Source organism: Glycine soja, chromosome 4 (assembly GCF_004193775.1).
Source record: "Glycine soja cultivar W05 chromosome 4, ASM419377v2, whole genome shotgun sequence".
Lineage (NCBI taxonomy): Eukaryota > Viridiplantae > Streptophyta > Magnoliopsida > Fabales > Fabaceae > Glycine > Glycine soja.
This window is the reverse complement of record NC_041005.1, coordinates 6,654,154-6,679,024: the sequence shown is the minus strand read 5'-3', so window position 1 is coordinate 6,679,024 and position 24,871 is coordinate 6,654,154. Positions and strand designations below refer to the sequence as shown.

General features: G+C 32.6%; 2 protein-coding genes and 1 non-coding gene across 3 annotated transcripts; all 3 read left to right on the top strand.

Moving 5' to 3' along the window:
* Positions 1-1,821: 1,821 nt before the first annotated feature.
* On the top strand, positions 1,822-5,802 carry LOC114409082 (GTP-binding protein At2g22870-like). Its single transcript, XM_028372383.1, has 5 exons — positions 1,822-2,404; positions 2,933-3,002; positions 3,463-3,625; positions 4,676-4,923; positions 5,174-5,802. Exons 1-4 carry the CDS (start codon positions 1,975-1,977, stop codon positions 4,892-4,894), a joined length of 882 nt encoding a protein of 293 aa, XP_028228184.1. The 5' UTR covers positions 1,822-1,974; the 3' UTR covers positions 4,895-4,923; positions 5,174-5,802.
* Positions 5,803-10,543: 4,741 nt separating this feature from the next.
* On the top strand, positions 10,544-15,162 carry LOC114409081. Its single transcript, XM_028372382.1, has 7 exons — positions 10,544-11,641; positions 12,903-12,953; positions 13,038-13,145; positions 14,083-14,178; positions 14,349-14,447; positions 14,522-14,581; positions 14,681-15,162. Exons 1-7 carry the CDS (start codon positions 10,628-10,630, stop codon positions 14,744-14,746), a joined length of 1,494 nt encoding a protein of 497 aa, XP_028228183.1. The 5' UTR covers positions 10,544-10,627; the 3' UTR covers positions 14,747-15,162.
* A 1,794-nt stretch (positions 15,163-16,956) lies between these two features.
* TRNAF-GAA lies at positions 16,957-17,029 on the top strand. Its single transcript has one exon. It is a non-coding gene; the product is annotated as a tRNA-Phe (tRNA).
* The last annotated feature ends 7,842 nt before the right edge of the window (positions 17,030-24,871 follow it).

The following is a 24,871-nucleotide window of genomic DNA, read 5'->3' as shown; positions in this document are numbered from 1 at the left end:
TGAGTATGGAAAATAATAATTATTTAACCAATAAGTGAGGTTAGTCCCAAAGATTGATTTTTTTTTTTTTTTTGTGGGTGGAGAGTGAGTTACCCAAAAATGGATGGTAAGAAGAATAGGCTCCCAACCAATTAGATAAGTTTTATTATTATTATTATTGTTGTTGACCCTAATGTTGTGGATAAATAATGGGCAATGTGGTCTAAGCCATGGATGAAGACTCTTGAGGTCAAATATTTAGGAAAAAAAATGAACTTCGAAGTTTTTGAACAAAGGTTGGAGAGAAGTTAGAGTGTAAAGGGGTCCTATAAAGATTGCTGATATGTTTGTTGATTGCTGCTTAATGTCGTTCCCATCAAGAGTTTATTATCATTATCTCCTTTAAGGGTCCATGGATGGTGGTGGATCATTATTTAATAGTGTAGTGACAGAGACCATTTTTTATGGTGAATGTAAAGGAGATTAGAAAAATAGCGATTTGGGAAAAAAATCTCACACGTTCCTGTTGAGTTATACAATAATAGGTCTAAAACAGAGGTTTAATCTCATTGGGGGGTTGGTGATGACAACTAACAACTTATGATTCTGGAAAGCACACACAAGGTTGTCCATTCTATTGTTTATTAAAGTCAAACCTGAGGAAGGGTAGGAAAGCACGATCGTGTTAGGGGAGTAAGGCCAAGACACATATTGACCCTTAAATGATCATCATGAGAGGTCATTGGAAAAAAGGCAAAGGGTAAAGAGAGGGCGATAGGTATGTTTAGAATGTTCATACATGACTAAATAAGTTAAATTGGGAGGACATTTGTAATTTCATGGGCCTTAGGATTTCTCACCATAAGAAGAAGAACATATGTGTTACTCTTACACACCAAAATGACAATCAAAATTCAAAAGCCACACTTGCATACCTGGCAAAGCGCCCCATGCCAAAAGCAAATTCGCAACACAATCATTGGGGAAAATCAATAAATAACCCTTAACTAGTTCTCATAACCTAATGTCCTATAATTTTAGTCTCAGTAACAAAATAAACCTAAAGGCACTAGCTCAAGCTAAATCCATCGTAAGAAGGATAATTGTTGCTCAAACCTCACTTCATATGCGCATGAGGAGATAATGAAAGAAATAACAATCCCATTTAACCTCATCAATTTTATGGCCTTAATGACGCACCGTTTATTTCCTATGCAAAATTTGTGAGGTAATAATGAAACACACTTTGAGGGATTGGTTGCTTTTTAAATCTTATGCATGAATTGCGTTTTATACTCAAAACTTTGAGGTTTGACTAATCATGAATCTAAAGTGAAAAAATCATACAAATATCTCGTGGTCTACAAAAGTAAGAATTGTGATTGAGCTATTACAAAAAAATAGAAATATGTGATGAGACATAAAAAAAATAAAAAAAACTTATCTAGAGTGACACGGTTTTGTGGAGAAAAGAAAAAAAATATATTATGGGACTCATTAAAAAAACATTTATATTTTCTTTTAAATTATGAAATAATCACTGACATAATATATGTCTTTACAATACATATTTTTCTTTTTATTCTATTTTTTTTTTCTTATTTTTCTAAATGCAAGCAATTTAAAAATCTACCAATTATTCGCTCGTTATTTTTCCTATTTTGCTTCTTTTTTTCTGCTCAATTTTTTTCCCTCCAAAGATTTTCATCATCCAAACAAAACATATTATAATTGATCCAAATCTATTCTCCTTCGTCTATCTTTTTTTTTTCCCTCAAAGTTTTTCATCGTCCGAAAAAAACATAATAGTTGATCCCCATCTTTTTATGAATAGTACTTATGCTGTTTGATTGCAAAAATCCCCAACCCTCTTTGGCGTGGCTAACAAAACGACGTTTTGAGTAACGCGGCAGCGTGTGCCGGGAGTGTCGTTTAATCGCCCGCCAAGACATTTTCCTTTTTCATTTCATCGCTGAGTCCCTAAAGTGCAGTGAAATGGTCCTTCTTCACCTCCCAAGGTTCCCTCTCTACCTCGTTACCTTATCTCCCTCCCTCACTCCCCGAGCCTACTCCAAAACCACCCTCTTACGGCCACCCAAATCCACTCTCACCGCCTCAGAACCCGTAGGTGTTAACCCTTCCCCAACAGAGCTATCCCTCGAGAAGCTCTTCGTTCCGCCGGAGACCACCGTGTCCCTCGAAAGTTCCAGAGTCTTGAACGGTTCCAACATTCTGTTGAGTAACTACGCCAATGATGCTCTGGTATTGCAGGCCGAGTTTGTGAAAAGCAGCGTGAAGACCGAGGATTGTCCCTCCGATGGACTTGCTGAGTTCGCTCTCGTTGGCCGCTCCAACGTCGGAAAATCCTCGCTCCTCAACTCCCTCGTGCGCCGCAAGAAGCTCGCCTTAACTTCGAAGAAACCTGGTTAGTCATTATTACAACGGCTCCTTTTTAAATAGTTGTTTTATGTGCAGTGCAAAGAAAAATTGTGTTCTCAATGTCAGGCATGTGGTGATTTCTTCTGTGTTGAAGCTTGAAAGGTTGAACTTGAATGCGACTTATTTGAAAATAACGTGTTAGATTTAAGATTTACGTGTGTATTTAGGCATTTGAACCGTCTCTATGAGGAGGTAGGACTTAGGAGAGAGGATTTGTGACTCTAGATTAGGGTTAGGGTATTTTTGGAGGGATAGAGTTTTAGGAATTGGTGGATTGAAATTGAATTTAGACAAATGTAAGGAAGTTTTGTAGGGTTTAGGTGATGTTGTATAAAGAATCAAGTAATGGCTAATATTGGTTATTAAGGTGCTGGACATAGTATATAGCATTAGTGCATTCAGTGTTAAGACATAATAAAGGGATTTTTAATTTATTGGTAATTCACATTATTCTTTCTTCTGTGCATTGCCATTTATTGACAGTATTAAATTGTCTGTTTTCAAATTTTTGCAGGCAAAACGCAATGTATAAACCACTTTCGGATTAATAATAGCTGGTACCTGGTTGATTTGCCTGGATATGGGTATGACTTGCTACCATATATACTCCTGCTATACTCTCACAGTATGTTAGGCCTGTACTAGGTCTTAAAGATTGGAAATATTGACTAATATATTCGATATCAATGGACTAGTATGCTGTGCAAATGTTGTTGATGAAGTTTGAGTGTTAGACTTCAGAGCAGCAGGATTCCATTGTATTTTTACTTCTCTTAGGTTGACTGATTAAATATTCAAGGTTGCAAATAATTTTATATGTTGATATGTTGTCTTATGATTTTTTTTTTCTGTGTTACATTATCCACATGAGTTCTTGAAATGCTAAAGTTCTGTTTTAACATTTCTTTTGCCTTTAGGCCAGAGTTTTATTTTCTAAATGCTAGTTTATGCTGTTTTTTAAGGATAACTATTGATGAATAATTTGATCTTGTTCACCATTCTTAAGCCAATGCCATTTATTTGCCATTATGTTCTTTTCATTAGGTATGCATCTGCACCGCATGAACTTAGGATGGATTGGGAAAAATTCACCAAAGACTATTTCCTTAACCGCTCAACGTTAGTTTCAGTATTCCTTCTAATAGATGCTAGCATTCCTGCTAAACAAATTGATCTTGACTATGCCAGTTGGTTGGGTCAGAATCAGGTAATGTGTCAAATTTTCTTCATTAGCAGAATTAAGTTATATGCTTTATGTTTACTTACCATCAATCCTGCATGTGCTACCTGATCTGATGGTTATGGCATACCTTGTGTGGAAGTTTGGCTCACTTTTGTCTTCCTACCTTTTTTTTGTGCAGTTGCAGCTAAAACTACATATTTCCTAGTAGAACTCCTTATAGATAATAATTAACTGGCATATTGGTGTTACTGCCACTTCATCTTTATGTCAAGTAGGTAATGTGCATGTGAGAATTATGATAGTATGATACCAAATATTTCATTTCAGTTATGGAAACTGGAATCACTGAGATGTTTTGGTTAGATGATTGATAATATCTCCAAGAGGTTGACTTTGCTCAGCTAGTGCTTGGTTATCTATATGGAGGACAAATATTAATACAGTTACAACTTAAATTAGTTATTATAATTTAAATGTTGTCAACTGAGGTTATTATAGACTTTGAAGATATGTGATGTAAATACTATATGTAAGAGCCCACTCCTGCCAAGTTGTCAAGAGCAGGGTCTTTATTTAAGAGGAATGCTAATATATATATATATATATATATATTTTCAACAAATTTTTTACTATTGGGTGAAATTCATGTGGGACCCATTAAATTAGAAGGGGGTGGGGGCACATTGTATAATGATTCCCACTTGAATTTTACCTAATAATAAAAGAGCGTGTTGCTAGCATTTTTCCCTCAATCCAAATAGGAGCTATATGTCTTGCATTACACTTGTGTTAGTCGTGTGTTGAATAGAGTAGCGGCAGTAGCCCATTTACACCAAGATGGACAACCAAGCTATAGTATCACTTGATGTATAGGAGAGTCCTCTCCTAAAGCTAAAGGTCAGGTAATTAAGAAGGGAAAACCTCTAGCCCCTACTTCTAATGGGAGCATCATAAAGTAGTTCTAGTTCATGTCTCACACCCAGCCAGATGGGACTTGTGCTGCTGCGAACAGAAGAGAGTTAATAATTTCTTTCGGTAACAAGAGTGGGTTTTTTAATATAATTTTTCTTTCAGATCCCAATGACATTAATCTTCACCAAATGTGACAAGCGGAAAAAGAAAAAGAATGGAGGCAAAAGACCAGAAGAAAATGTTAATGATTTTCAGGATTTGATTCGAGGTTTCTTCCAATCAGTGCCTCCATGGATCATGACCAGTAGTGTTACCAATCAGGGTCGTGATGAGATACTCCTCCATATGGCCCAGCTACGGAACTACTGGCTCAAGCACTAGTTCTGAGAAACATGATATCGTTAGAGCAGGTATGTCAATCTTGAATCCTCAAGTGATTATATAGATTTGAGTTGCTTTATATTTTCCCTCATAGCGCCAATTAGTAGGAGACTCTATCAAGCTGGTGATTTAAGTTCTAAATTCATCCAATATCTCTTGTTTTACAGTAATAGAGAAACAGCTTTAAATTAATTAACATTTTATATCGTGTCAAAAATAAAATGGCATGCTTTTTTTGTCCACAAAAACAAATATTTTATTTAATATTTATCATCGCAGATACGCATTTCCAGATAGACTTGCTTGATTACCAGCTAATATGGTTATCAATTTATCTATTTTCCTGGTGTGCCTTCTCTGTATTGCCCAAGTACCTACAAGGCCTAAAGCTAGTGACATGAAAGCTGGATAAAGAAAACTATTTAGAACAAAGCTTGATACTGTACAACACCATGCCTGCGTGAGGTTCTCTACTCCCAGCCCTGTACGATTGTTCTAATGAAGTTTGTTTTGGATGTTCACAAATGGTTATTATCACCTGTAAATTAGTAATGATATTTTCATTCAAATAATTGGATACTTCCAAAGTACTATTGTCGTTGATTTTAAAGAACTTATATGTGAGATTTTTGCCTCTCCCCCGAAGTGACACTTCATGGAAAACCATCACTTTACATGAGCGTTCATGATGCCCTTACTTTTAGCAGGCCACTGCATATTCATTTTTTTCCGGCTGTAGATGAGCTGAAGAATCAAAATACATGCAAGGATGCGGCAGGAAAACAGCTCCCATGTAAAAACTTATAACATTTTCCTCTTTATACGATAGTGAGAAGAATGAGATATCAGATAGTAGTATCATTTTTCAATTTCCGTTCTTTATCAAATCTATCAATTATCCTTTATGCTCTCGCTGGTTATATTTCCCTGACATAAAACTAAATACATAACTATTAACCAGATGACTCGAGCATGCTGAACAGCGATGACACTGAAGTGTTACTAGGCTCCTTAAAGGAATTGTTAATGAAGTTACCATCAATAACGATATCTACTACACTTGTGTGCACTGTAATATGTAATTGCCTCTGGTGATGGAATTATTGGTGCACTTCACTATGTTCCAACCAACCTATTGTAATATCTCTTCGTTGATGTATTTATTAGGATTAGACAAGTTCTACCAACTAATCTTGTTAGCTTAGTTGTTAACTTTCTGTTTTTGGTTAGTTTTATAGTTAGTTACAACTCACTCTAGTTTAGCTTGTGTATATAGTTAATCTTGTAAACATTCAGTTGGATGTATGAGAAGATCATTCCAAAAACAGAGTTTTCTCTTCAATTTTTGTTAGAGTTTCTTTCATGGTATCATCCCTGTACACGAAGCTATCTTCGTTCATCATTCTTCCGCTTTTCTCTATTTGAGATTGTTTCCTTTTTCGATCCTTCTTATCTTCTTCTTTTTGATCAACCATGGCTGTTAACAATCAACATTCAACTTCCGATCACCTTGTCAACCTTGTCAATCCCTATTTTCTTCATCCCGGAGAGAATCCTATCGTTGTTCTTGTTTTGTCACCTTTGACCAAAAACAACTTTCATCAATGGGAATGTGATATGATTGCGGCGGTTGAATCCAAGAACAAAGAGCATTTCCTCTTTGGCACACTTCCCTTTCCTCCATCAACAAATCCAATGCATGAAGCTTGGAGGCGTTGCAATCACATGGTGATGTCATGGCTCACTCGTTCGATGAGTCCTTCGATCAAGCAATCTATGATGTGGATGGATTCGGCATTTGAAATCTAGAAAGATCTTAAGGATTGTTTTTCGCATTCTGACAAGTTTCGCATTGCTAATCTTCAAGATCAAATCCAGAGTTGTAAGCAAGGTAATTCCAGCATTTCTGAGTATTATACTCGTCTGAAGATTCTATGGAAAGTTCCAGCAGATTCTAATACAGCTTCACAACATGGTACCTTAGAGGAAAGTTCCAACCGAGACCAGGTTCGTTTGTCCAAAGATCAGTACAATGTCATCATAGCCTTTCTTCAGCCGACCAAGGACTCTTCTACTTCTGTTAGTCACATTCAACATTCTGTGGTTAATCAATCAGGTATTATCTCTTCTCTTTGGATTCTTGATAGTGGTGCCACAAACCACATATGTCCTGATAAATCTTCTTTTTCATTTCTTAAGAAGATCAAACCTATTCATGTTCTACTTCCTAACAATAGTTCTGTTATTGCATCTTTTGTTTGTGACATTCAGTTAGGTGATTTGCTTTTAAAGAATGTTTTGTATGTTCCTTATTTCTCTGTTCACCTTGTTTTCATTTCAAAGCTTCTTATCACTATTGATTGCTTAGTCATTATCTGGAAATCCATTTGTTTAATTGTGCAGACCTCCAACTTCAAGATGATTGGAGTTGCTAAGCAACATCATGGTCTTTTCCATCTGCAGGATTTTAGTGATTTGAATTCTTTTTCTAAAGATTTTATTGTAAATGCTACTGATAGTTCCATGTTATGGCACTCTAGGCTAGGCCATACTTCAAATAAAGTGTTGCACCGGTTATGTTCTCAATATAATGAAATTTCTTTTGATTCTTTTCATCCTTGTGATACTTGTCATTATGCTAAGCAAAAGAAATTTCCTTTTTCAATCAGTACTACTGTTAGCTCAAAGTGTTTTGAATTAATTCATGTTGATATTTGGGGCCCCTATTCTATTCCCTCTTTTGAAGGCCATCATTTTTTCTTAACAGTTGTCGATGACTTTAGTAGATTTACTTGGATCTACTTATTAAAAACTAAAGCTGAGGTTAAAACTATGCTTCCAAACTTTATTCTCCTCATTTAGAACCAATTTTCAATAAAATTGAAGAAATTAAGATCAGATAATGATAAGGAGTTATTTTTAACATATTTTTTTGCCACACAGGGAATCTTTCATGAGACATCTTGTCCTGAGACTCCTCAGCAGAATGACATTACTGAGAGAAAACATCAACATCTTTTAAATGTTGGTCATGCTTTGTTGTTTCAATCTAAACTCCCTATTCATTTTTGGTCTTATGTTATTAGACATGTTGTCTATATTATCAACAGGCCGCCATCCTTCTTTTTAAATCATAACAAATCCCCTTTTCAACTTGTTTTTGGTTCTAAACCTGATTTTTCAAACCTTAGAACTTTTGGTTGTTTGGCTTTTGCACATACTTTGGATTCAGGCAAAACTAAATTTGATAAAAGGGCTTCCAAATGCATTTTTCTTGGCTACAAGACTGGTACAAAAGGCTATCTTGTTTTTAATCTCCACTCTCATTCTTTTCTTGTTTCAAGAAATGTGATCTTTTATGAGAAAATTTTTCCTTTTACTATTGTCAATACTGATACTGGTACTTTCAATGGTGTTTCTTCTGATTTTTCCAATTTTGACTCTCTTGTTGATGTTGATATTTCTACTCAAACTCAAGATTTTTATCAATATTTATCTTATCAGAATCAAGTATTAGAAACTTTGTCCAATTCTTCTACTGAATCTGTTTCTAATAATGACATATTTCCAATCATTGCAGATCCTGTTAGATTCTCTACTAGACTCAAAAAACCCCCTGGTTATTTGTCTGATTACTACCGTAGCACTATTTCTTCTTATTCTTCTCCTCATTTTACAACTCCTTATCCTTTGCAATTCTTTCTTTCTTATTTTAAGTGTTTTGCTGATCATACTTCTTTTTGCTTGTCCATCTCTGCTCATCCTGAGCCTCATTCCTTTAAAGAGACAAACAAACTTGATTGTTAGAGAGAGGCTATGATGACAGAACTACAGGCTCTTTAGGCCAATAGAACATGGTCTTTGGTTAAGCTTCCTTTAGGAAAACCTCTTGTGGGTTGTAGATGGGTTTACAAAGTTAAGTATAAGGCATATGGTACTTTGGAGAGATACAAAGCTAGGCTAGTGGCTCAGGGTTTTACACAAATAGAGGGGATTGATTTTTTTAAAACCTTTTCACCAGCTGCCAAGTTGACTACTATGCAGTTTCTTTTGTTTGTTGTTGCCAACTTTTGGTATCTTCAGCAGCTTGATATGGATAATGCCTTTCTAGGAGACCTCCATGAGGAGGTTTACATGAAACCTCCACTTGGCATGCACATTTTTTATCCTAGCCTTGTATGTAAATTGTAGAAATCATTGTATGGATTGAAGCAAGCTAGTAGGCAATGGAATCAGAAGTTGTCTTCTACTCTTCTTCAACTCGGTTATGTTTAGAGTACTTTAGACTATTCCTTGTTTGTCAAGCAAACTGCTTCTTCTTTTACAATATTACTAGTTTATGTTGATGATGTTGTACTTACTGGAAATAATTTAGCTAAAATCTATTCAGTCAAACAACAGTTTCATGATCAATTTCACATTAAAGATATGGGTGATTTGAAGTTTTTCTTAGGCTTTGAGGTTGCAAGATCTAAGGCTGGTTTGGTTCTTAATTAAAGGAAGTATTGTTTGGAAATCCTTTCTGAATTTGGTCTTACTGGTTGCAAGCCAGCTAATTTTCTTGTGAATGCTTCTGTTAGATTGAATTCTGATGAAGGAGATCTTCTAAAAGATGCCACTTCTTTTAGGAGATTTATTGAAAGACTCTTTAACTTAACCAATACTCGACCAAACATTGATTTTCCTGTTCAACAAGTCAGTCAATTTATTTCCAAGCCTAGAATTTCTCACCTACAAGAAGCCGCTTTAAGGATTTTGAAATATTTGAAGGGATCTCTAGGCTGAAATATCTATTTAAGTGGAGTAAATTTCTATTTTAGTCGTTAACATTGTAAGAATACATCATTTTAATAATTGATTTTACAAAACCTTTGTTTTATTCCTTGATTTTGTTAAAAAATGTTATTATTTCTTTTCGTTGCATTTTTCATTGATGTTATAGATTGAAGTAAATGTTTGGTGAAGTTTAGAAAATGTTAAGGATTAAATAAAAAATTTATAAAACTAAACGGATTAACGTTAAGGACTAAAGTGGAGTTTCCTCTACTTAAGTAACATACCATAATCGTTGCTGAATACGACTAGGACCCGATGTGTGTAGTTTTAGATATTAGATATGAGCTAAGGTAAAGGTTGGAGCCATGTTATTGGGTGGGCATGGTTTTAAATTTTTATTAGGTTGTTCTGTACATATACACGTCAAATGGACCCACTTAGCTTTAATTACTTCAAAATAATTTAACTCAAATATAATTTGTTTACTTTTACAAATTATTTTTTATTTTTAAATTTTCTTTTCTCTGTTAATTTTAAACTAATGATATTTTAACTTATTTAAATTAATTATATAATTTTATTTAATTAAAAATATTCATACACTTTATAAAATGCTTATTTATGACTTAACAAATATTAAATGATTTTTAACATTTTATTATAAAAATGTAATTTATATACACAATCAATATAAAATACATATTTTTATTCATTAATATGATAAGACATTAAGATACATCTTTATTACATATCTATATAAACGTATTTTATACTAACAAATACACATAAACTAAATATGGTATAATAATAATAAAATTTCTTACACCAATTATCTTTTTTATTTTCTTGAGGACTTGTTTGGTAGCATTAGTCTCAGACTCTCAGTGTCTCACTGCATATATGAATATACGAAATTACGAGAGAGAGAGAGAGAGAGAGAGAGAAGCGTTAATCTGAATGGGTTACATCCACCATGGAAGAACCGGTCTCAGGCACATACTCAGATTCAGAACCGCCACCGGCGTGGTCTCAAACTCCGGCAGATCGCAATCGCGCGCTGCATTCCCCTCCCATTCCCCTATCCTCGGCAACGTGCTTTTTTTCTCAACAGGCGATAAATACCTCAACGAAATTACCGCAGAGGTGGAACGCGACAGGCGCAGGGAGCGAAACGAGCGTTTGCGCCTCGGCCTCGACACCGCCGACATCGACACGGAGTCGGAGCAGGACTACATGGGCGTGGGGCCCCTCATCGCGAAGCTCGAGAAGGAGATGCTCAAGGAATCCCCCGAGCTGAACCGCTACGAGGAGCCCACCGACTCCGACGACGACTCCGACGAGGAAACCAAGGACGAGGCGGACAAGAAGATGAGTGACTTCGAGAAGAAAAGAGACAAACACACGGACCTGCTCAAGAACTTCATCGAAGCCGAAACCCTAGATGACGCGTTTAAGTGCATGACCAAAATAGACAACTTCGAAAACAAGCATTTCCGCCTCCGGTCCGAGTATAGGGTTATCGGCGAGCTCATGAATCGGCTTAAGGTCTCGACGGAGCTGAAGGACAAGTTTGTTTTGCAGAACAAACTTAATAGGGCGTTGAGGTTGGTGCGATGGAAGGAGGCTTATGATCCTGATAACCCTGCGAATTATGGTGTGATTCAGCGTGAGCAGCCGACGGCGGATGCGAAGGAAGAGGCTGAGTTCGAGAAGGAGAAGCAGAAGCAGATCGAGGAGGGAGATAATGCTGATGCTGATGATGATGATGAGCAGGAGTTTGATGACATGAAGGAGAAGGATAATGTACTGATGGCCAAACTTGAGGCTATTGATAGGAAGCTCGAGGAGAAGTTGGCGGAGCTCGAGTATACGTTTGGGAGGAAGGGGAAGGCGCTCGAGGAAGAGATCAAGGATCTTGCTGAGGAGAGAAATGAATTGACTGAGCAGAAAAGAAAGCCTCTTTACCGGAAGGTAGTTTCATACTTGCACAATTCTCTGATTTTTAGCGTGTTTGGAAACCTGTTGAGAAGTAAGAAATCATGACTGGGATGTGGAAGAGCTATAACTGTTTGTTTAAAAATAAATGTGAAAAATCATATCTGAGATGTGGAACAAACAAACTGTTTGTCTTGGCATTTTGGAGTGCATCATTTTTTACCTTGTTATGTACCATAATCAATTGCTCATCTTCTTTTGTGTCTAGTGTTCTCTAAAGTGAGCAAGCAAAGAGTGGATTAGTTCTTGAATTTTAGTAGGTTAAGATCACAATGCACCAAGGGTGAATTGAATACACTCTTACTGGCTCATTTTACAGATGAATTCACTTGATAGGAGCTTGCTCTTTTATATACGTTTAACCACTGCAAAGCTTTTATCATTGCCCTTTGTTTTACTTATTAGCCTAGTGATTCTTTTAATTGTACTCCTTATAGAAAGAAAAAATCATTATCTTTATGCAGATCAGTTAAAAATACGAAACAAAAATTTGTGAGGCACTTCCCCACTTCACTCTTTGACCAACTAAGAACAATTTATTGACCTATTGAACAGATCAGTTGACTTATTGTATGGTTGGTTTTGGAATCATTTTGTAGAATGAATTAGATGGAGTGATGAATTGATAGTGAATTGAACTTATATTCCTGACAATCTGATAGAGTGAGAAGCTTCTGAGTTTGAGAATTCCTAATATTAATATTCAACAATTAAAAAAGAAAAAATAAGCAAGTTGTTAAAGAACTCCTAAAAATAGAAATTATATAATTTCAACTGGTTAGTTTTTATCTATTTTATTCCCTTTTCTCCTGCTTAATAATATATCAATTCTCCTGTTTCTTTACTAATTTTATGAAGTGAAAGGTCTGCCCATGTAGGTGAGGTACATTATGCATTCATAGCAAGGCAACTGCTTGTTTAAATTTACTGACTTGTCTTTTCCTCCAAATCTTATTGGTTTTGATTTCAATTTATATATATTTAGAGATGCCTTCTTTGGTTGTTCGTGAAATTTTCTTTTTCTTTTATCAAGCGCAAAATAATATTTTGATGTTTTTCAAAGATATTGCATTCTTGTAGTTTGATCTTTTTTTGAAGTTCTAATTGATTCTTATGTTGTGCACTTTCATTGCCCTTCTAGTTTAAATAATCTTTGTTATTTCTCCCATATTCTTATTTTTACTTTTAATAAAGCTGACTTATCAGTTATGATTTTGGTTTTTGTATATGTTACCAGGGTTTTGATACGAGATTGATAGACATGAACCGAACTTGTAAAGTCACAAAGGTATTTTATAAATCTGTGCTTCCTGCTGTGCTTTCCCTCTTGTCTTTTGTATGTTCTTAGTTTCGTTTGAATCTCTTGATCTAGGGAGGACAAGTTGTGAAGTATACTGCTATGGTAGCTTGTGGCAACTATAATGGTGTTATTGGTTTTGCAAAAGCCAAAGGCCCTGCAGTCCCAGTTGCCCTTCAAAAGGTATTCACATTATCTTATTAGGTCTTTCAAGTTCTCCTTAAAGTGGTTTGTCTGTGGACTGTTTCCAATTGTTCTGTGTTCAATGTAGAAAAGTTTCATGAGTTCATTACCCAACATAGATATGTAGAGATAGATTTGCTTTTGTTTCAATTACTAGTAGTAGTTTCAAGCTGATTGAAGTTTTGATTTATGTCACAAATCTTTTTTGATTTTTTATGGCAGTTATACTGCCCAGGGGCTTTGTCTTTGGCCAACATTCTGATGTTGAATTGACATAGGTTTTGGTTAATCCTTGAGATATCTTGGTCATAACTCATAATTAGTAGGAGTTGGGATTGATGACTGTGACTTCTGTTCTGTTATTAGAAATGTTTGATAGAAAACATCTGCATAATGATTCCACAAACCTTACATGTCTTATTCAGCATGCACGAATTTCTTTCAAATTTTCTGTGTTTCAACAAGCTTGATACTAATTTCATTAACATATCTGGTTTGATTATTATAAAGATTATCCAAATAATTTCCATTATTTAATTATATACCGTTGATAATGAGTTGCATAAAGTGCATTAACTGATTTTACATTTTTCTAATCTAACTGAAAATCAGATATTGGTCGGTTGTTATTGTAGATTCTCTATTAACTATGTGATACTATGTTTTTATTGGTCACTACTCACCAAGTGCATTTACTTTACCAGGCCATAATCTGAAATCCAATTTTGAATGTTTTAAATTTTGTATTGGCATTGTGCTATTGAGTATGACTTTAAAACATTGCTAAAACAATACGTATCAGTATAAAAGTATATTTATTTTATCTCGACCTAAAAAAAACTTATGTTATGTGCATTATGTTTAATGCAATTTAATATTTTATTATTCTGATAACAACATAGCATATTGAATTAGTAGTTGATTTGACTACAATCAGGCGTATGAGAAATGCTTCCAGAATTTGCATTATGTAGAGCGACATGAGGAGCATACAATTGCACATGCAGTACAAACGTCATATAAAAAGACCAAGGTAGTACTTCTCCCATTTATCCCATGAAAGCTCAACTTCTGTTAGAAAAATTAAAATGTTTTGTTTTAATTGTCTTTGACAAGTAATGACTGAGTTTATCCTGCCTGTATTCATCCTGTATATTATATTATATATTATATAGATTTCATGCCTTCTGCATTATTCCATAGGTTTATCTCTGGCCTGCTCCTACTACGACTGGCATGAAAGCCGGCAGATCAGTTGAAGCCATACTTCATTTAGCTGGTTTAAAGAATGTCAAGTCAAAGGTAACTGATGCCTAGAAAAATTGAGCATGGTCTAGTAATTTTAGTGCTAGATCTAATTTTTATTGTCTTGATAGGTCATTGGTTCCAGAAATCCTCATAATACAGTTAAGGCTGTCTTCAAAGCACTAAATGCGGTTAGTAACTCATGTTGCCAATGTTTCAAACTTGCAATGCAAGTATTTCAAACAACTTTTCCCTGTGATATCTCATGTGGCATTTCTTGTTTGTTCCAGATTGAAACGCCAAGGGATGTCCAAGAGAAGTTTGGCAGGACTGTGGTTGAGAAGTATCTGTTGTGATGGACATGGCAATGTGGTCAGTTCAGTTGCCTTTGGCGGTTGTCTTCCATTGGATCTCTTAATTTGTACTTTTTATTCACGTGCATTTACCAAGAATTGGAAGAGATTTTCCCGAATGCATTACAGGTGAACATTAGCTATGGAATTTTGGCTGTAACTTTTTGTTCGTAAACACAAAAGGAACAATAGTTTAGGTTAATGTTTGTTTTTCCTCACTTTTAATGAGGCATTCTACCCATACCCCTTTTAGCCGGATACAATTTACATTTACAATCTCTCAAACTCAAGCCTTGAAAAGGATAGTCAAAAGTTTGAGCACACAACTCAATGAATGATGTTTAGCAAAATAAGTGTTCCTTTGTCTACAGAGATATATAGATTGGAAACTTGGTTGAGTAGAAGTTGCAGATGATGTATTCACGGTTGCCTTTGGCTTTCTGCCTTGAAAATACACCCCTTTCATCTTTTGCAGTTCGAAAAAGGAATATAAAGAAACTTTCTGAACTCAAGGAATAAAAAGAATTATTTTGTTCATTCTTTTATTTAAAAATATTATTTCTTATATTTTATGTTAATAAATTTCATATTAAATAAGTTAAAATGAATCATAATTGAACTTTATTAAGTTAATTTCATAATGAAACCATGCTGAGGAGTGGGGAATTTTTAGTGGGATTCTATGGACGTATGAATTTTTCAGCCATTCTGTTTGCAGAGATCATGGCACTTTACCATGGTCTAGTTCAGCAGGAAGTTCAACCCCACCATAGGCATAGCAATGATATTTCAAGAATTAAAAATATCCTTGCGAGTGTGTTTGGATGGAGAAATTTAAAATTCTGAGAAATTTTAAATTCTAAGAATTTCAAATACTTCTATTGAAATTCTTTTATTTTCAAAATTTTATGTTTGGATAAAAAAAATTAAAATTATGAGGATGAAAAAAATGAATGAAAAAAAGAGAAGATATGGTTGGTGTGCTAGTTATACGTGTTCCTCTATGCTCACACACCCGATCGATATTTTAGGAGCTTAGATGGTGTTTCTTGAAGAAGACTGTAAGAAGAGAATTTCAATTTCTCACATTTTAGAAGGAAATTGAAATTCCAGATTTTTAGTTGTTTAAAATTCTGTTTTAAAATTCCAAAATTTTTAATTCTTCATAAAAAAACATCCAAACAATGAATTATAAATTACAGAAAATCAAATTCTCTGATAAATTACTTTTCTCAGTTAAAATTTTTTATCCAAAACGCATTCTGCTAGTTTCTAGAGAATGGAAATGTGAGGTTAGGCATACACTCCGTGAAGGCAATATATGTGCTGATATACTTGCGAAACGCGGGCCTCAGGAGAACCGCAGTTGTATGCGGATGCGTTAGGAGTAGGCTCTTCAAGACCCTAGTTTTGTTTTTGTTTCTGCTTTTCCTTTTCTCTTTCTGTCACAAAAAAACAGCGTTTCCCTTCAAAGTTTATCAATGGTGAAATCTCCGATTATTTCAAATATTGTTATTTTGACAAATTTCAAACAATCTGGAAATATTCGATATTATTTTATTTTCCATAACTTTTAGGGTAAAAAGCACGATCATATTGAATTATTATAACTGTATTTTTCACACTCATCAAATTGATTTGATAAAAATCCATAGCAACTTTCCCTTTTAATCTAATTTAGTAATTTACTTTAAGAGAGTTAAACTTGATTTTGTTAGAAATTAATTCTAGAAAGACAAATGTTATAACAGAACTCTGGTTTTGCTCTTTTAACTGTGATTTTTCAATGCGATTATTTATTTTTTCAACTATAGGCTTCCTTGTAAAGGCTTATTTGGGTTAACATAATGGATCTTCTTATACTGCTGGTGGATGTGGAGTAGTAGGGAAAAATTGAAATATCTAGGATCATTTGCAAATAATAATAATAAGTCTATAGATTACGGTGATCTTTTTCGGTTAGTATTATGCCATATTTAAACTAATTCAAACTTAACATGATAGTATATTATATTTTAAAATTTATAATTATTTAAAAATTAATGATAAATGATAATATATATTACCTCTTGCATGATATGTTGATAAATTTATTTCAAAACTTATATTCAAATTGTCCATTAATTTCGTGAAATTTTGTGGTAAATGCAAAATTAATGCCTGATTCTGACTAACATTTAATTTCTTGTAATAAATACAATTTACAAATATCAGCGGGGATAGCTCAGTTGGGAGAGCGTCAGACTGAAGATCTGAAGGTCGCGTGTTCGATCCACGCTCACCGCATTTTTTGTTATGTTTTTTTCTTTTAGTTTTTGTTCCTCATTCTACAAACTGCAGGGCTACCGTATCAGTTGTTTTTTTTTTTTTTCTTTTCTTCACTTTTATTTTTTGTTCCTCCTTCTGTCAAACTAAAGGGCTACTACAGTAATCATTGAAAAAGGAGAAGAAATCATGCAAAGTGCAAGTTGGGTGTTGGCATCTTGAAACAGAGTCACAGATGGTACGAAAAGCGTGAATGATTTTTCTTTAATGTCTCTTGACATAGATCTAGTTAGATTCATGAGCAACAGAGTCAGAGATGGTACTAAAAGTAAAAATAAAAAAAAAAAACTGATAAATATTTGCGTATAGATTCAGTGTCGGGTGGAACTGGAGCCAGCCATCAATAGCTAGAAAGCTTATCATCATAATAATTAAGCACAAATAGTGTGTAACTCTGTGTAGTGTGTACCCTTTTTCTTTTTCGCGTGTTTGTCCTCAACCCCAAAAGCTTACAATGAGTGTTCCCTGTTTTTACATCACTTGATTAATTATACTTTATCTCACACTATTACGCTCACATTATTTGATAACTACTTTGGTTGCTGTACCCTCGTTGAAAAACTCATCCCAGGGATAATTGTAAGGACAAAAAGGTGAAACAAGAAAACAACGTGTGCATGTTCCAGAAGAAATTTTCTTGTAAAAGAGAGATGAAATGAAGAGGAAATATGAAAAAGGAGGTGGAATGGAATATATGAGAAAAATAAAAAGGTATGGATCAAATATTTTTTCTATTGCTCTTCAAAAATGAAAAGAAATAAATAGCGATTATCTTTATTTTTCCTTATTTCTCTTTTTATTTTTTTTCTATTTATCTTAAATAGAATATTTATCTTTTTTATTCTATTTTTTTTACTTATTTTTATTATGTCTATTTCTTTTTTCTCTATTCTTATAATCGTATATTTCACTTATTTCTTTCCGTTGTATCCAACATCTCAAAAAAAAAGCTCAGTGTGTAACATTTTTTTGATCGTTTAACTTTTTTGTTTGAAAATTTTCAAGTACTAAAGATGATCAATACCCCAAACGATGGTATCGCATAGGAGAGTATAAACTGTGGGTGATTATGAACATAAATTTGTTTGCTCTTCTATTTTTTTTCCCCATTTTATTCTCTTCCTATCTTTTTCTTGAATCCCGTAACTTTTGGGGGCTCATTGCGAAGGATTGTGGTCATAATAATCTGATGCTTTGACAGCCTTGTGCTTGTAGTATCCCTAATAAACTATAGGGAAGGTTCCCCACTGAAATGGAGTGTTAAACTGTTATCCATGAGATTATGTTTTGGGCTTTATGTTTTCTAGATCAACATGTCGGCTTAAATTGGTTATATGAATCAAAGTATTTAGCCCAGAACAATATTTGTAAGGAGGTATATAACAAGGTATAATAAGCTAATCACTGTTTAACTTACTTTATAATGATTTCTACTTTATTTTTCAGAAACGTTTTATTCATTACTGGCTGACATGGTTTTAACTAATTTTTTCAGCTAGTCAATTTTATGGGTTAAGTGCTGACTGACTTGTCCGTATACAGTAGGCAAGTGGCATGGTTGGCATGCGAAAGCCACCCTTTTGGCATCTCTAATTTGAGTTCAAATTGGCTAACATTGTTTGAATTAATTGTATCCATTAAAAGTATTAAAATTCCACTTCTTCTAAAACCAATTTTTTCCACCACAAAATAAGTGAAAAATCACTTACTATTATATTAGGGATATAGAGTGACACACGTGGTTAAAGATTGAAAATAATTTTTTTTATACGTGTGACGTCACTTTTATGATTTGATAGACAATTTTTTTCTAGAAGATTTTTTATTGATAGTTTCAATGTGTCATTAGTACTCTATTAAGTAATACAAGGAATATCTTTTCATTCTATCATTTTATTTAGAAAAAAAATCCATACAAAAATATCACCGGGAGTTTAATGGGAAAAAATGAGGCACTTAATTAATTTTGGGCAGGTAGGAAATTTTAAATTTTCGTAAGTCAATTTCTGAAATTAAAATAATGTATAAGATAGTCTTGGGAACTTGTATAAAAGGTGATTTTCCTTCAGACATTCCAAGAAAAGCCAATCATTTGATCCAACCCTAATGATAGATTTGGACTATTGATAGATGACCTTTTCGTTGACTAATAATTATATTGCTTACCGTCTGACTTGATGCGGACTGTTTCCGATCACCATTCTTTCTCCATGGCTTCTCTCTGGTCTATACACACATGAACGTGCCTACCACCAAATCACCAATTAAATTTTAAAGAACAAGAAAGTGTATGTTTGTTTTACAGTCTATTTAGTTTAACGATCGAAAGGAGAGATGAAGGAAAAGAAAGAGGAATTCCTTTATTAGATTGATTTAAGAGAAGCCGAAGATAGAGAAGGTACATATGGTTGTGTAGGGAAGGGATCGAAAATAGGATAATGTGTTATTAAATCATTTTTATAAATAAATTTAAAAAATTATAAATTACTTTATTCTCCTCGAAAATCGGAGATTTGTTAATTCATTTATTTCTTTCCTTCTAAATATTAAATCAAATTATAATTAAGGCAAAATTATAAAAAAAAAAAATCCTCCTCTTCTCTCTTCTAATCAAATATACCGATCGAAAACCGAACATAATTAATTCCATAAAATTGATTTTATATTATTTAATGTAATTGAAAATTATAATTAAATTAATTTTAATCATGAATCTTTCTATAGAATGTGCGTCCGTGAGAGAGAGAAATTGGTTTTAATATGGAAGCCTTGGCTATAAAAACCGGAGAAAATTAGTTCCTACTTTCCTTATTAGAATAAAGAGAAATGAGAAAAGAATATAATGGTCCATAGAGCGAAATCCGCTACAAGACGTATTCATCAAAACTGTTAGGATAATCAATAATTTGGAGTTTTGGACCACAGACAATTAAGTTCTTTTAACCCTTCAAACTACAATGGTCCTGAATCCTGATTACTAGCTCTTATTAGCTTCCATGTGCACCATGTGTACGTACATTTTGAATTGCCCTATTAAGCTTGTGGATGCAATACTATACACCATAGCAGGACCACCTTAGTTGAGTCATGAGTGGCTTTTCCTAATTGCACAACTTTGAGTTGCAATTTTTGTTCAAAAAAGCAATTGCTTCAAGCAGGCTGATAGGGCCTAATCTCCCATTTTGCACTTTGATTGAAACCTGAAGTAGATTTCCAACACATAAACATCCACATCCACCGAACCCTTATATCATTTTAATTATATATAATGAAAATTTATTTCCCAAGTGGGTATCTTTTAAAGGAGCTTCGATCTTTATTAATTTTAATTCACGGGCTGAGTACGTATAACACTATGCATGTATATTTTAGTATAGAGCCTTAGGGTTAGGGTTAAGTAATATTAGTGGAAAGGCCAAACGATTTCGGTGAATGTTGTTCTTGTAGTAGCATGGAGATCGAAGAGAAGGACTAGGACAAAAGGGTAAGGTACGTATAAATTCTGCAACTCCTCTATGCCAATTGTTGATTTGGTTTCTGCGATTTAATTATTGCAGATATATTAAAGCACAAGTTTTGACTACCTTATGATTAATTAAGTTTGTTTGTGAAATAAATGTTTGATAAATGAAGGTATATATAATTTCTCACGCGTGACTTCAAATAGTGTTTAAATTAATTGCTATTATTATTTTATCATTTTTATCTTTCGTTCTTTAATTAAATTCTTGATTTGTCATTTCTTTTACTGGTGTTGTTTATTTTAATTATTAAACTAATTGCTCTATTTTTTTAATAAGACATTTGGTCCTTAAATTAAAAACCATGAAAGTTTGAAATTAACTAAAAAAATCAAAATTATAATTCCCGAAACACACACACGCACATAAATCTAATAACTTTTACCTTTCGATTAAATATTAATTTTCAACTAGTTTATCAGTTACTTTTTGCCAACCATATATAACTTGTTGGACAAAACATTAAACTTAATTATGGAAATTTAAAAGGTATATATTTTTAAACTTAAACGTTTGACGAAATTTGAAAGTAAAAATATAACTTGAGGCTGATCCTAACTTACAATTAAAATTTAATGAGTCTAAAGCCTTTTTGGAAGTTAAATCAACCACCATTAGAAAGAAGAGACAAGAGACAAATCAACTCGCATACTCACCTGACAATCACCATAAAATCACAACCAAAGATTCATTCATGTTGAATTGTGCTTAAAATTGATCAGAAGGTTCAACACATGTGATGATCAAAACATGTGCTCGCAGCAACATCTCTGTGTTGGGTATTTTCCTATCGTCTTGTTTCTAATGGATTTTCTCCCAATAATATATATATGCTCTTATATTATACAATATCTCTTATTTTTTGTTCGTTATTATTAATGGTTAAATGAAGATTCGAATTGGAAGATAGATGTCGTGTAAGAAATAAATGATAAGGGGGAGTGTAGGAAATGATAAGGGAGTGAGGAATGGGAAAGGACAAGTGATGACATTTAAAGATGGGCCCAAATGTAGATGGCTCAATGATTTTTTAGGCAACATGTCAATTGGTATTTGGTAATCTCTCTTTTTCTGTTTTTTTTTTTTATTTCTTTTTTTGGGTGAATCTCACGTTCTGATTGTTTTGATTAAATATAAATATGCTGCATAAGACGAAAGCTCTTCAACGTACGTCTGCATCTGTCACACAACAACTATGCAATTTTTTCAAGAAATAAAAATCCTAACTTAACACCCATGTAATGTCATATAATACATGACAGAAGTATATGCATTGTCAAATTCTCGGACATTCTTCTCATGATTAGTACACATCATATATATACTCATTGCCCACTTCACAGTGTATGCATGCATCCAACAATGCATGAAATGACTCATCATTAAATTTTAGCAGCATTTCATGTATGCAACTAGGTTCCGTTCAAGGTCAGAAATGATATACTTTTCCCCCTTTTGGTTAACAAAAATGACAATGATATAAAATACTGCAATTTTATTGTTTCTATGAAATTTAACTTAGGAAGTATTCGGTAGACGAAAACCTTTTTCATATAAGGAAAAAATGATTTCTGAAAATTATGAATATTAAAAATCATGATTTTGGTGGAAAAATATTTAAAATTGTTTTTTTAGATAAATTAAAATTTGTTTAGTTAGTCATATCTATACATGTTTCTTGAAAATCAAAGAATTTGATGTTTGGTTTTAAATTTTAACAAAACTCTTCTTAATATATATACTGTAAGTGTTTTTTTAGGAAAAATATCTTATTAATTAGAAAATAACTTCATTACATACCCATGTGTAAAAAATTCAATGTTTTCATTTTCATATTTTTTATTTATTATGATAATTTGTGGCTATGTTTAACAAAAGTAATTAAAATGATAATGGGTAACTAAGAGTAATTAAGTTCGTTATTGAATTATAAAAGTTTAATAAAATTATTTGTTGAAATAATTAATTAATAAATGTAAAATTATAGAAATTGGCATATTTATGTTATATTTTATATAAATTTTAAATGATCTGAATCAGTATAATGGTTAAAATTATGTAATAGAATAAAATAATGTGACGTAGTGGTTAAAAAAACATTAAAAAAAAGAAACTTACCATCTATCTATATAAACATCTTGAAATATAATTATAAAATAATAAAATGAATATTCTAAATAGTATAATAGTTAAAATAAATATTAAAATATAAAAAATATAATAAAAAATACATATTATCTATAATAAAATGAATTTGACATATGTTGAAGAACTTCATATGTATGAATATTTTCCTTGATTTTTGTTTTTCCTTTTCCAGTTTGTTTGGGATTCTTTAATTAATTTTGAGAAGATATTTTGATCGCAAAACTGAATTTCGTGAAGTCAGCATTTGACTTCGAGGTTGTTAACTCAAGAATCGATCACCTATATATATATAAAAAAAAAATATCAGCTGGATTTTTATTTTGATGACTAATCTCACCTGGAGTTTAGGATCAAATTATAAAAAAAGGCAATTTTTACCGTGCTACAATTTTTTTTTCTTGAGGGTGCTACAGTTTTTGTTGATACATTACGCTGAAAAAAAAAGTATACGCAAGTTTTTTGGTCTTAATACGCAAGTTTAACGTACAAAAGTGAAAAATTATATTTCTAAAAATGTATATGTATAATAAATTATGAAATTATTAAAATATCAAATCGTTAACGGATTGATGATGAAATTAATAGATTAATAGTTATTCACTTAAGAAAATGATTAATAGCTGTTAGTTAAAAAAATAAAAGTTAAAGTTACTCAAAAAATCTTTTCAGCTTATGAAAATTAAGATAAACATGACAATTCAAGGTATACAAATACCCCCTCAAAGAATGTATTGCTTATGCTATTAAAAAATGAATTTATAACAACCATTTTACTAGTCTAATACCTCCTTATGAATCATTTTTTTTAAAAATTATAAATAAAAAACTAGCAACTAACCTTTGTTGATAATTTTTTTAAGAATTTTAATTTTTTTTATGATTATTTTTCTTACATTTTGTATATCATTCTTCTTTTTTCACGACCCCATCCATCACATTTCTCATGTTCTTTTCTTTTTCTTTTTCTTTTCAGATTTGGCCTTTAGAAAATGAGAAAGTAGAAGTATATTTCTATTGATTTAAAGTTACTTAAGATTAGGAAATAATTTAATTCAAATTAATTAATAATAAATATATTTTCATTTCATGGTTGCTAATTACTACAAGATTTCACACAAAGTATGAAAAGCGGTATTTGTATTTTATTGATTGAAAATAAAAATAAAAAAATAATTACGATACCTTTAATTTATATGTGATTTCATGCATATATTTTCTATCAAAATGTAATTTCCGTTATTTACTTTCTTAATTTATACATTTTTTCACGTTAAGAGAACTAAAATCCTTTCTCTTCTTACCTATTTCACCTCAGTGGTGAGTTGGTGAGTGTAAAAAATTATCTTTCATTTTAAAAAAATCATAAAGAAAAACCACTGAGGATTATTAAGCTAACATGAAAATAGATTTCTTCAACTATTTATAACTCTAATATGAAAATAAATTTATATAGGTGTTTTCAAACCCTCGTTAGTTTTTACACAATATGGTAAATTAAGCTAATGCATTGTCAAATGACCAAAAACCATCAATCGTGTCTTAAAATGCATTTATTGTGAATCTTCCCATGGTGGACAAACAACTATAGAGGTGTGAAGCATTAAATCATAACAAAAAATCCCTTAGAGATAGTAATCAAGGTATCATTTACCCAAAGAATATGCATTTTTCACGCCATCTCAAGTTAGAAAGTCAAGATAACCAAATAAAGAATGATATAAATAGATCTATCTAATAGATAGGTCGGAGGTATTTTCTCTCTAATTTTAGTTCTTTATGTGTGTTTTATACATATTGATTTGAGTGTTAGAATCCTTGCAAGTAGATCATATGGGTTTGGCTCATGAGAACTTAAATAGAATTCATCCAAATATTTCAATTCCAAAAACTATATATTGTTGAACAATAGGTAATAATATATTAAACAACATAAATGCAAACTTAGTTTGGTAATAACTTTTCTTTTACTCAAGTTTGGTAATAACTTATGAGCTAAAGATCTTGAAAAAATTATATATCGATATTCAAAACCAAAATTGTGGAATATTAGAGGTTTGCATTGGCACACTCATGAGCACACATTAGGCGTAAATACAAATCTAATCAAATTTAGGAGAGTTTTGAACTCTAACCA

What these genes read in the sequence shown, in the direction of transcription:
- LOC114409082 (XM_028372383.1), top strand. Translation starts at nt 1,975, where the DNA reads ATGGTCCTTCTTCACCTCCCAAGGTTCCCTCTCTACCTCGTTACCTTA. An exon ending in CTTAACTTCGAAGAAACCTG is followed by an intron (nt 2,405 to 2,932) that starts GTTAGTCATTAT and finishes AAATTTTTGCAG; the next exon opens with GCAAAACGCAATGTATAAAC. An exon ending in GTTGATTTGCCTGGATATGG is followed by an intron (nt 3,003 to 3,462) that starts GTATGACTTGCT and finishes TCTTTTCATTAG; the next exon opens with GTATGCATCTGCACCGCATG.
- LOC114409081 (XM_028372382.1), top strand. Translation starts at nt 10,628, where the DNA reads ATGGGTTACATCCACCATGGAAGAACCGGTCTCAGGCACATACTCAGA. An exon ending in GAACTTGTAAAGTCACAAAG is followed by an intron (nt 12,954 to 13,037) that starts GTATTTTATAAA and finishes CTCTTGATCTAG; the next exon opens with GGAGGACAAGTTGTGAAGTA. An exon ending in TAAAGAATGTCAAGTCAAAG is followed by an intron (nt 14,448 to 14,521) that starts GTAACTGATGCC and finishes TTGTCTTGATAG; the next exon opens with GTCATTGGTTCCAGAAATCC.